We start from the raw sequence: 12432 nt of genomic DNA on the forward strand, positions 1-12432 counted from the left end.
ACGAGAATAGTGACGTTGCTTGCGTTATATATCTACCAGTAGACTCATTTAAAATCTCTCACGCTCTTAAAAAAACCGCCTTGTTGTCAGAAATAACAATAAAAACTAGAATTATTACTCCCGTGAACTTGTAATAAACATCCGTTTGATTTTGACTATATTCCGAAACTGCCTCGTTGTCAGAAATATCACCAAAAAATAAATATCTTTCTCCTTTGCACTTGTGAAAAATTAGTTTGACTATATTCCGGTTCGACGCTCCTTGTTTATCAGAAATGTCACTTCAAAGTAGAAGTTTTGCCTTGGGACCTTTTTTCTGCAGCAGGTCCAGCTAGGTGTGGCTCAGCTGAGACGCGCATGTTCAGTGTCGACGATTGATTAAATACTTTTCACGCCAGAACGTCCATGACAAGTATTTAGCAAAAATTGACCAAATTGGTCAGACATTACGTAAGAATTTGGCGGGAGGTGACCAGCGCACGTGGACGTGTTTATTTCATATAACATCTCTAGAGCGTGATATAGGGTCACTTTATTCGGTTTTAGGGGTGTTTTAGGATGAAATGACTGTATTTTTTCTCGGTATGTATGTCACATAATACACTGTCACCCTCTCGCGATATATACCATGAACACCTCTCGCTAACGCTCGAGGTGTTATGGCATATATCGCTCGGGTGACAGTGTATTATCTCACACTTAAACATGAACATTCCCAGGAAAAAATGTGATTTTTTTTTTTAATTAAAGGGGACTTTTAGATAAGACTACTAGTACCACTATTACTACTACTGCTGTTACTTTATTATAACTACTACTACTACTACTACTACTACTACTACTACTACTACTAATAATAATAATAATAATAATAATAATAATAATAATGAGCGTACACCGCTGGTAATAACGCAAAGGGATGAGCTTTGGCCCACGTCAATCAAGAGATGTGTGGTTTTTATCGCATGCGCACAACTCCCGTCGGCTTCCACTGAGAGCTATAAAGGTACCGTCATCTTACATTAACTTCTATATACTTTACAGAAAGGTTGAGGCATATCAACTTCGGAGAGTCAAGTTCCTGTCAATAGCTCTTCTTGAGTGGACGAAAGCTGTAAGTAATGCATCTGACTTGATAGTTACAGGGTAGGTGATGGGCTTCTCGAGTACCGTGTAGCTATTTAGTCCCCGGTCACTTTAATAGCACACGCACGTCGAACATGCGTGTGCCCCCGACAGTGTTAATGATAGGGGGATTACGATAGACAGCGCAAGTCGCTCACAGCGGGAGTCACTACCGCCGCTGTTAGGCCGGTAATTAAGTCTTTAACTTGACTAAACATGTTTTGCTTTGTAACTTGCGTCCTTCAGTCTTGCTGTTGCGGAAGCGCCGGCGGGACATATCTCCACCTTGCCGATATTTATCCCGACTCGCGACTTGAAAAGTATTATTGGTTTTGATTTTATCAAAGTCTTATTGTATCAGAAAACCTGCATATTTTCATACGTTAAGAGAATTATAGAAACTGTAGAAAAAGCTACTCGTACATCAGGGATAGAAAACAAGACCTTGCAGCACTATAATATATTATTCATCACCAGAAGTTCCTGTTTCACTTTTTTCTCCCAAATTACAAAGTCTGATGACAATTGAAAGGTTTTAGCCATACCTCAGGGCAGTGAGAGATAGTCTGGATTTGATTAAAAGTAATAAAAATATATTTTGAAGAATTTTCCTAGCCTTCGGCAATATCTGCAAAGCTTCGGCATGCCCGGCAATACAGATCTCTCGATATCGGTGTGAAAGTATAATAGAATTGGTGGAATAACGGTTAACGTCGTTGCAAACGTTGTAACCTGCCCGACGGGAGTTCGTACCCCAAAGGTACTTTTGAAATTTTGAAATTGTCATTATTATTGATATCTTTTAATATAAAAATAGTTTTGGCTAATTGTTTTTGCAACGAAAAGCAGAGTAGGGAGGTTTGTTGTAATTGTTAAAGTTATTATGACTGGGGACATAAATTAGTATGCTAATCGCTTATCATGGTATAATGATTGATACGATGGGTATCAGATAGTTTTCATTTGATATAAACGACGAAAGAGCGGCCTTCCAAAGATCTTTGCTGAATGTTTATAACGTAGGTACTATTATGCGCATAAATATTGATACATGACGCAAACGACATTTACTAATTTCGGTAATATCAATTTTAATTAAAATTAAATTTAAATTTAAATGAAATTAAAATTAAAATTTGTCTAAACGTGCATATTACCATATACCTTGTTAAAGGGTTCTCAACACTTTACATCCTAATACAGCTTGTCAATTTTCATGTTTGTTAGTTTATTTTGATTTGAGAAAATTGAGAGAAGACCGACCCTCTACTAGGACCGCAAATTATATATGAGTATTTTTCTTCAGTGCAAGAGACTGCGTAATGAAAAATCAATCTGCAACTCTGGTATAGGGTGGCCTTATGTGTGTAATATTATACAAGTAGGGGCAGGGGTACAATTTGATAGTACAATAAGTCATTTATACATCTATTGATCTCATCGTCGGGTCATTGTTTACAATAGCGCTTTGTCGCTGTGCGTACCTTTTTGCATTTGAGTTAGACTCAGTCAGTAACAGCTGGTGATTTTGTCTTTTTTTTTTTTTTGCGTTTCATTGACAATATTTTGGCCACCTAAGTAGGGAAATGTGGCTCTTTGTTTTGAAATGACATTTCCATTGTTCCTTTGAACACGCAAAAGTCTTCACCAGGAAGCAGATAACACTTACGTCAACATTCTTACTTTGTAATAACCACCCAGGGAAAAAACAAAAGCCTCATTAGGTGTCGTCCTTCACACTGTAAAAGGTGTTAATTTTATGCTTCTATTGTTTGCCCATGAATCATTATGACGAAATTGTAGGGTTGCCAGATCACTCGCGCTTCATTCAATTCTCTTTATCTGTCCTGCAGCCTGGGATGAGTGATACTTGACTGACCTTTGTTTACATCTGGAGATTTTCTTTATAATTTGATCAATGTGCATATTATAATATATTTTCCATCTGGAAAAATACGTGATAATGTAACGATTCTTATTTTACGGATAGATAATTACAAAAATTAATTTCTGATATAATACCCCCTATTTCAGCGCCTATTCCTGGCTGCGTTAATTATGGGGGGGGGGTTGGAAAGTAATCCATTCGGACGCGGATGTGATGATTGCTACTCTTACCAACGGTACTTCACCGATCAACTACACTCAGCCACCTGAAGCAGAATCACCAACAAAAGACAAATTGGACTACATCTGCCTTCTTGATGAAACATCTTATGTAAAAAAGGCGATGACGGTCAAAACATACGTTCCTCGTGGTGTATTAAATGTTCATCGTATTTTTTCGTTCATTATTCTTATGAGTTAAGCAGCTTCACCTCCGTGACACCCTTTTTATTTATTTAAACCATTGTTAGATAAACCAAGGGTTTCACTCCAGATTTCACGATCGAGCAAGTGATCATGAGGAGAGTGTAGCATGCTATAGTAAACTACCCCAAATATACCCAACACCTCCAGGGTTTCACGAGAGAGGAGAGGAAAGAGTGTAGCAGAGAACTTCATTAATGGTCGTCATAATTGGTGGTTGCCTTGGGAAAATGAGTTACATGATTACATAATACAGATACGTGATAACATAAGATTAATACTAAACTTTTCCCTGATACAAAATCCCCTATTTCAGCGCTTCTTCCTGACTGCGTTAATTACGGGGGATTAGAAAGTAATCTGTGAGGACGCAGGAGGGATGATTGCTACTCTTACCAACGGTAAATCACCGATTTACTTGACTCCGCTGCTTGAGCAAAATCACCACGAAAAGACAAATTAGACTACGTTCGCCCTCTTATTAAAACAAAGAATGTAAAAATTTGATGTCGGTCAAAGAAGAGGCCTGGGCTACGTGCTTCATGGTTTATTAGATAGGCCTATTCATCGGATTTTAGTTCATTATTATAGCTTCACCTCGCGAAACCCCTTTTATATATATTTAAAACACAGCACCCCACGGGTTTCGCGATCATAAAGAAAGGGAGTGTAGCAAAGAACCTCATTAATGGTCGTAATAATTGGTGGTTGCATTGTAGGCCTAACCTTGTTCATTTTAGTCGACAGACTAAGCTAGAAGAAAGAACAGATCATTATCGCCTCTCTTTACTTAGGAACAATAACTGGCTAGTGGCAGCATTTATAAGTTCTTTTATTTAGAAACTTCCGATCCTTTGTCTGGGACTGCCGTTCAACGCCGTTTAAATGACGTTCGAGAAACGGCGATATATATATTATAACGACAGAGACGTCCTCGAACATTTTTGGACTCAGTGAAAAAAAAATCCGTTAAGAAGTAGCCTTTTAATGTCCTGGCAAATAACTTTGCGATGGCTCAGAGAGTTCTAGAATGAATGACAAGAAACGACATTAGGGTTAATAATAGACTAAAACTATCAGAGTGTAGGCCTGTCTTACTGCAGTACTTCATTTCTAAGACCATCTTGTGATACGAGTCATGCTACACTACAATAGAGGGGGTAGCAGTGGATGATTTAATACAGGGATACCATCGAAAGTTTATCAATAGAAAATCGCGATTCCCAAATGTTTTTTTAATTCATTAAATATAAACGGTTTTTTATCGTGCAATGGATCTGGTATAGTTGTATTGGCCTATCAGTTGGAAACACGTGGTTCGTCTACAATTGCAAATGGCGGAGGTGCCGTGGAAGTTATTGTCGTAAAATTAGCTGGATACGTGCACGTAAGAAAATTATTCATTTAATTTAGTTTTCAAGCGTCAGCTTAATCTGGTAAAATGCCGGACGAAAAAAATCATAGATAGAGCCTTATGGCCCACTGTAGAAGGATGCCAAAAAATACATCAACGACGAAGTTTATCGGCAGATAAATGTGTTTCTATTCTCGGCTGACTGAGGAAAGGTTTGAGAGAGCATTTAAAGAAGAGGCGGGCGAACCAATAGTGAGTAGGAAGTGTGCTGCAATCAAGACGAACAATACCGATCATAAGTGGACAGCTAATAACCCCTAATTAAGCCCGGGTTACGCACTGCTGTGTTGACTCCTTGCTGGGGAGCGGTAGCGGCCTCCTACTGCTGTTAGTAATCACGCATTGTCTTCTAACTTGCGGCTTAGTTGACTCCTTGCTGGGAAGGGGTAGCGGCCTCATACTGCTGTGCGTAGTCACACATTGTCTTCTAACATGCGGCTACACGTCGGTTGCATTGTATTATAAAGTAATACCTATTCATAAGGAAGGGGGCGGATGGTAATGTGACGAGTATTAAATCAGTTATCGATTAAACGCGTACCAGTAGTCGTGTTTTTTAATAGCTACACGGTAGTTATATATGTACTTGTGCTATTTCTTTCCGAGGGTTAACTTTACAAATAATATTAAACTCAATGCTATGTGCGAAGCAAGTCATATGTTAGGCCCCTACAGACCACGAATCCCACGAATCGCCAGGAATTGACAAATTTCAGGATTGGGGAGGATTCGTGAGATTTTGCCAATTTTCTGGTCTAATTCGACACACTCACCATTCAGTTACGATACAAGTACGATAGTGTTACGAATATTCGTGGAATCGTGAGGTTTTGCCAATTTTCTGGTCTAATTCGACACGCTCTACGATTCAGTTACGATACAGATGCGATAGTGTTACGAATATTCGTGGGATTCGGTTGGAATCGCACGAATATTGTCCAGAAATTCACTACGATTTTTTGGAATCTGGAGTTCGTGGCCAAAACTTTGAACAGCTCAAAATTTTTGCCACTAATTCCCGATTGATCAAGAATTGCAATAACTGACTACGATTATATACGAATCTGCTAAGAACTTCACGAACTGATTACGATTCAACCACGAATCCTGAAATTTTCAATTCCTGGCGATTCGTGGGATTTGTGGTCTGTGTGAAATAGGGGCATCAAAGTTTTTTGCCACCAATTCCTGTTGGTCAAGAAGTGCAAGAGCTGACTGCGAATAGATACGAATCTGTTAAGAACTTCACGAACTGATTGCGATTCAACCACGAATCGTGAAATTTGTCAATTCATTACCATACGTGGGATTCGTGGTCTGTGTGAAATAAGTGCTTAACATGGACAAAGCCTCCCGATTCTTGTTTTATTCAACAATTGTTGATATCTGGAATGTTTTTTAAAAATCTGAATGGTGTCTGGACATTAGGTTACATCCAAATAAACTCTGTGACTGTCAAATAAAGCCAAAACTTACCTAGCTATGTACATGTAGTATAGCAAGATTATGATGAACACACCCAATATTTTCTGTGTTTACAAGTTACTATCGACGTTGTTTTACTGAGTAGCCGATATTGATGTTTTGTTATCATCAGTTTAACTCGAGCATTAACGGCTGTGTCATGACTTTGTTAATAATGTTAAAGCAAACAACATTACGAAATTATGTCTACAGGCAATGGCAAATGAAATAATTAGTATTATTTTGTATAAAGATACCCGTATTCTGCTTAACATTTTTTTTTGTATTTGTATTTAAACCGTTTAAGATTATGCAGGCTTCTCTGAAGTAAATCATATAATTGTGTGTCTTTTTATGTACAGACACACAGGGTCGGATCCAGGATTATTCGGCCCATCCACCCCCCCCCCCTTCTTGGCGTGTGGTTCAGGGCCCGTTTAAGGGCCCAGATAAATGATATGTTAGAGGGCGAACGGTGTCTTTTTGTACAGTTTAGAACTATGATACAGCTAGTCAAAATTCTAATTTCAGGAGGGGACCAAGAGTGTGTGTTTATTTTCGACATCGAAGGGGGTTCATGGTTCCCCAAACACTGGCAAAATAGTGTTTAGCTCCAAAATACATGTCTTAGTGCCTGATCTCATTTTTACCGCGTCACTTGTTAAGCAAGTTTTACGCGCATTTAGCCCGAATGACGGGTTTAACGGCTTTATATTTGTTAAAACGGTACAAATTTCCAATAACACAAAGTTTCAACTCCACGGTATTTTGCTAGTGGGTGACCCTTTTCATTGATACACTGTCTTTTCTTTTATAAAAATGCATCTAGTTTCAACTAAGAAAATAATGCAAGAAAAGCAATGTGTAAGATGTGTTTGATGATGTGTTAACTAGTATTATGTAAAAAAAAAAAAAAAAAAAAAAAAAAAAAAACCTGGAGATTTTATCTACTTCTATAATTATGTGGCACTTTCTTTACTTTCTAGATTTGCACCGGGATTTTGCACTACTTTTACAATGGCAAACCGTTTACAATCCCGTCTACCCCATTTCGGCGTGACACGTGCTTTGACCGTATTATTCCTTGCCCTGGCACTACCCATGCTTGTGGACGGTTTGTGTTCCCTTCGACCAGGTTCCAAGGAGGAACAGTGTTGCCTTGAAAAGAACAATGATTGTAGTTATGGTGATAGTCCTAACAGGTGTTACTGTGATATTGGATGTTTCGTCAATGAAGATTGCTGTTCAGATTATGAGGAGTATTGCTTAGGGGACGCCGGCAGTCAGACAGGTAAATAGGGGAATTTCTTTGATTAATCTTATTTATTTATACATGAATCGCGTTCTTAAGACATATATAGTATGTAAAGTTGGCAATTCACTATTAAAGTATTATATGCTCACCTTCAGAAAACCATAATACGAAATACAGCGTATAACATGGGGAAAAAACATTCCAATTATATATATATATGTGGAGAGATTTACAAAGGAAATTACAAAAAAAGCTCTAACTCAGTTGTGAAATACAACTTCTTGTTGTGTTTACAGTCTTATCATAAACACTAATTACATGTATGTAGGCTACAATGTGCATCTCTAATTATGTGTAACATAGCATTGCGTTATTAAGATTTACAAAGAATGCACTAGGAGTTATCAAGTGGGGTTATTACCTTATTTCATTTCTTAAACGGTTTTATAAATTGAAAAGGGACTCAGATTATATTTGCTGTCACTATTAAATAATTTTCCATTTACTTGCTGGTGATCTTGTATCAACTTTAATGAGTGGTGTTTTACTAGAAAAAGGTCTCTTGGTCTGTTGTATACATTGGGCATTGAAGAATAAAGTGGTCCTCATTTTCAGTCACCCCTTGGGTACAGGCGATAGAATCTTTTACACCGTTCATTTTCCGGGTGGTGTACCGTCCACTTTCTGTTTGTAGATTATGATCACCAATACTTAGTTTAGTTAGGACTGATTAATTGTCGTTATTTGTACGACGTTGCATCAAGCAAGGGTGCTCCTTCACAAGCTTGGTTAAGCATTTACATCTTACTGTTGGATTTAAGTTTGCTATTGCTCACTTGGGTGTTGTGGCCTATTTGTCTCTGCAGTAAAATCTTGTTTACATTTTTAGAGGTGACTGACACAATAAACCACACAACCCCATGGTCAAATGTAAAGAGGAATGTTTGAATCCCCTTGGGGCACGACATGGGGCGTGGACTGTAGTTAGAACACAGGGTGTCAGCTAGTGATCTCATATATCTATATGCCTGTTTCATGAATGCGTCGTCAGATATTTACATAATCTTGTTCCAGATATTGACAGAAGCATACCGGATTGTAATAAAGAGGGGAAGGCGGCCTAACTCAGTGTACACATCATTGTTTGATGCGTTTCACTGGAGTCCAATGACTTGAACTCAAATGATATGGCTGACTGTATAACAAATGCAAAATGACTAAGCTGTTACACTAATATTTTACACGCTTTATTCCAGGTTGATTTTTATAACCAAGCATATGAACAGTTTATTCAAGCAGAACATGTAAAACACATGTTTACCAATTTTAAATTTTACATGCTGTAGATAATAAGACATCATAATTTACCAAACAAGGCCTATAATTCTTGTAGAGGTGTAATGAATACCATTTTACAATTTCCAGCGGGACAGTGTATAATCAGAGGGGACCCTCATTTTGTACAATTCGATGGGAATCGCTTCCTTTCGAATGCACTCTGCAGATATTTACTGTCAGAAACCCTGGCAGGAGCAGCCGAGCATTTCAACATAACCGGAAAATTTGTCTCCTATAAACCTGGGAGTAACAGGACCATGATCCAGCAAGTTTTGATGACAGTTCGCGGTGTGACCATTGAGATAAATACAGATGGAACAGTGAAGGTGTGTTTGAATGGGTTTAATTAACTGTTGTTACTAAAACCACCTGGATAACACACGCAAACCCTAGCAAAGTACTAATCAATGTAGAAGACGAAATAATACGTATACGCCAAATGCCCTTTGGTCAGTGTAAATCAGAGTTCATCAAACCATTTTTCAAGTATCAATAGAACTAATACACAAAATATGCAACGGCTACATATTGGACCATAAATCGGCCATAAAATGATAAAAATATAGGTTGCCATAAATATCAATGAATCTTTTATTATGTCCTGGATAGTTAACGGGCCATTACTTGGTGCCTTTCCACTCCAGGTTAACGGTGCAATAATTGTTGCAACAACGACCCCACAAGACGTAGGCAGTGGCGTGATGTTGTCTCAGGACCCAGAGGGCTTTCCAAGGACTGTTGTGGAGGTGTCTGGTGTTGTGAAAGTTGAACTCACCACCCCTGTTGGCGACACAAGACGTAAAGGACATCGAGCCATCATAACCGTTCCAGGTAAAATGGCAAACATGCAGGCGCTCATATAATATCATTAACAGGGACAAAGAGGGGGTGAGGGTGGGAAAAGATAATATGTAAAAAGTGACTGAGAGGTGACTAAAATGTCCATAAAATACCACCATGTAAAAAAAATGCGTGAGCGGTTTTGAAATGTTTTACTAATTAAAACAAATTCAATTTCACATGAGGGCTCATTTGTGGGCCTCATAAGAAGCAAATGTGTTCAAGTTGTTTGAGTTTGCTGCCCATAACTTATTCCCATGGTGATTCCTTTTCAAAGGCTACTCATTTCTCCAAAAGGTCCGAGTGAGTCTTTTTTTATCCTTTTAATGCATTGAGATGACTTATGGACTTCATTTTCGTGATTCCTACACCAGACAGGCACGTAGGAATAAATACTAGAGGATGATAATTGTTTATGTCAATATTGTAAAATTATCTAACTGCGTCACATGTTGTTCAGTTGTATTAAAATGTTTTTCTTTACAACAGAAGCATATGCTGGGCAACTAAATGGGCTGTGTGGAGATTACGATGGTGATTCTACTGACGATGCCAACCCCTGTTCTGGAGGCCCTCCTGCAGATTGCTTTGTGGATGACGGCAGGTAAGATATTCCCCCACTGTACCACCGCACTTTAATTATCAACACCAGGGTTGTACTTGAAAATTGACTATAGAAGTATCCATGTGTCCCTCTAAACCAATTGATTTTTTCATATAGAGTAAGACAATATGATGCCAGGAAAATGTCCAAATATGATGTTTATTTCTGCCTGTATCATATTATGATATTCAAAAGACATATTTTCTTTTGAATACAAGTTTTACTTTGTTCATTTAAGTTGCGGAGCCTAGAAGGAGACAAGACTATAAACACCATCATCCAGCAGAGTAAAACAAAGCCAAGAACAATAGAACGATTTACAGTCAAGATCTTAAAAAGTATAGGGTGGCGATTATTGATCAAATTGGGTTTTATCTTATTATATCTTAATTAATTGTACTCTACCTGTATTTAATCAATATTAATGGGTATCGTGCACTTTTATCCTAAGGTTAAAATAACCAGTTTTAAATAACGGTGAAATGCAGGTCTATATTTACAACTACAAATGAGAGCTTTTCTTTGTTTTTTAATTGCAAAATGTCAGGTAAATTTCCTTTAACTAAATTGTTATAATTGATAGCTTGAATGAAAACTGCACTTTGCTTTTAGATAACATGCTGCATATACTTTAATTGATTTTTTTCATATATCTGCATACCAAATGTGCTGCATTATTATTACTTGGAACTATTCAACAGACTTATGTGGTTATCATTCATTCACTTTAATCTGTTAGTGTTATTTCTCACCAAGGTGATGACGAATTATCTCGTTTGTTTAGACTTCAATGAAATGAAAAAAAAAAAGAACTTGTAGCTAATTCACATTAATAATTTGGAAAATAATTTAAAAACAGCGATGATGCTTTAGAATATTTTGTTCAAATACTATTACTGCATCGTGTTGTGTAATTAGAGGGACAGTACAAGTAAAAAGTCACAGGAATCATATTTAAATTAAATTTTATTTTAATTGTGTGTTTTGGAATATTTATATTTCGATGTAACAATCTTTTAAAATTTATGCAAACATCATGTTAATTGGAGTCTGTTGCGGATCCCACATCAAACAAACAAACAAATGACGGGAAATGTTCACACTTTATTTCACGCACACTGACATGGATATGGTGAAACTAAAAATAACAAAATAATGAAATATAAATACCAAACTAATTATACAAAATACACAAATATAACATAAATTGAATACAAATATAAAAAGAAATAATAAATTAATTATAAGAAACGGAAATGTTGTGCAAATGATTAACAATAGAATTGAATACAATACGTACAGAGAAATGTGGCTTTCCCGTCCAAATGTTGATCCACAAATTTTGCCTACTAAAACTTCAGACTCGGCGACCTGAGCCTTCGCTCGTCAAATACAACGTGGCCGCGCCCAGAACTGCTGCATACAGTATATATACAGAGTAAATGATTTGCATAATAATACAAAGCTGACTAGTGATACGATTGTAAACGCAAATTGTTGTCATAAGCGACAACACTCCCACTTAAACAAACAAAAAAAAAAAAAAAAAAAAATTATTTGTACAAACACACAAAAAAAAAAAACATTTATCTACCTCACTATATACTCAAACAAACACATATTCACTATATTATCTGTCACAAACAAACAAACAAAAATAAACAATATTGCTTATTCTTATTCAAATTTACTTACAATTTATTGTTTAAACAATGCCACTTAAACAATATTGTAACAATATAATACATATCTTTATAGTCTACTTATTCTTATTCAAATTTACTTACAATTTATTGTTTAAATAATGTCACTTAAACAATATTGTAACAATATAACACATATCTTAACAGTCTCCCTCTAAAAATACTAATTTTGTGATGGGTCTATTATAGCGAGACGATTTAGTACGAACCGTCGCGCTACGCACTAAGCTATCTCTCCCAATCTTAACATTTTCTACTACAGCTAGAGGCCATGAACCACGGGGCATAGAAGCATCAACAATAAGGACAAGGTCCCCCCTCTTTAAATTTCGCTTGATCTCCCGCCACTTGGGTCTAGACTGAAGCAAAGACAAATATT

The 12432-nt window shown here is 37.0% G+C and overlaps 1 protein-coding gene across 1 annotated transcript; it reads left to right on the forward strand.

Annotated features, from left to right (window-relative positions):
- Positions 1–991: 991 nt before the first annotated feature.
- LOC147761952 (zonadhesin-like) lies at positions 992–11395 on the forward strand. The gene is made up of 6 exons (XM_087013507.1): positions 992–1114; positions 7300–7604; positions 8994–9232; positions 9551–9737; positions 10236–10350; positions 10589–11395. Exons 2-6 carry the CDS (start codon positions 7331–7333, stop codon positions 10599–10601), a joined length of 828 nt encoding a protein of 275 aa, XP_086869633.1. The 5' UTR covers positions 992–1114; positions 7300–7330; the 3' UTR covers positions 10602–11395.
- Positions 11396–12432: the final 1037 nt, after the last annotated feature.

Source organism: Lingula anatina, chromosome 5 (assembly GCF_051362555.1).
Source record: "Lingula anatina isolate TDL-2025a chromosome 5, LinAna3.0, whole genome shotgun sequence".
NCBI lineage: Eukaryota > Metazoa > Brachiopoda > Lingulata > Lingulida > Lingulidae > Lingula > Lingula anatina.

What these genes read in the sequence shown, in the direction of transcription:
- LOC147761952 (XM_087013507.1), top strand. Translation starts at nt 7,331, where the DNA reads ATGGCAAACCGTTTACAATCCCGTCTACCCCATTTCGGCGTGACACGT. An exon ending in ATACAGATGGAACAGTGAAG is followed by an intron (nt 9,233 to 9,550) that starts GTGTGTTTGAAT and finishes TTTCCACTCCAG; the next exon opens with GTTAACGGTGCAATAATTGT. An exon ending in AGCCATCATAACCGTTCCAG is followed by an intron (nt 9,738 to 10,235) that starts GTAAAATGGCAA and finishes TCTTTACAACAG; the next exon opens with AAGCATATGCTGGGCAACTA.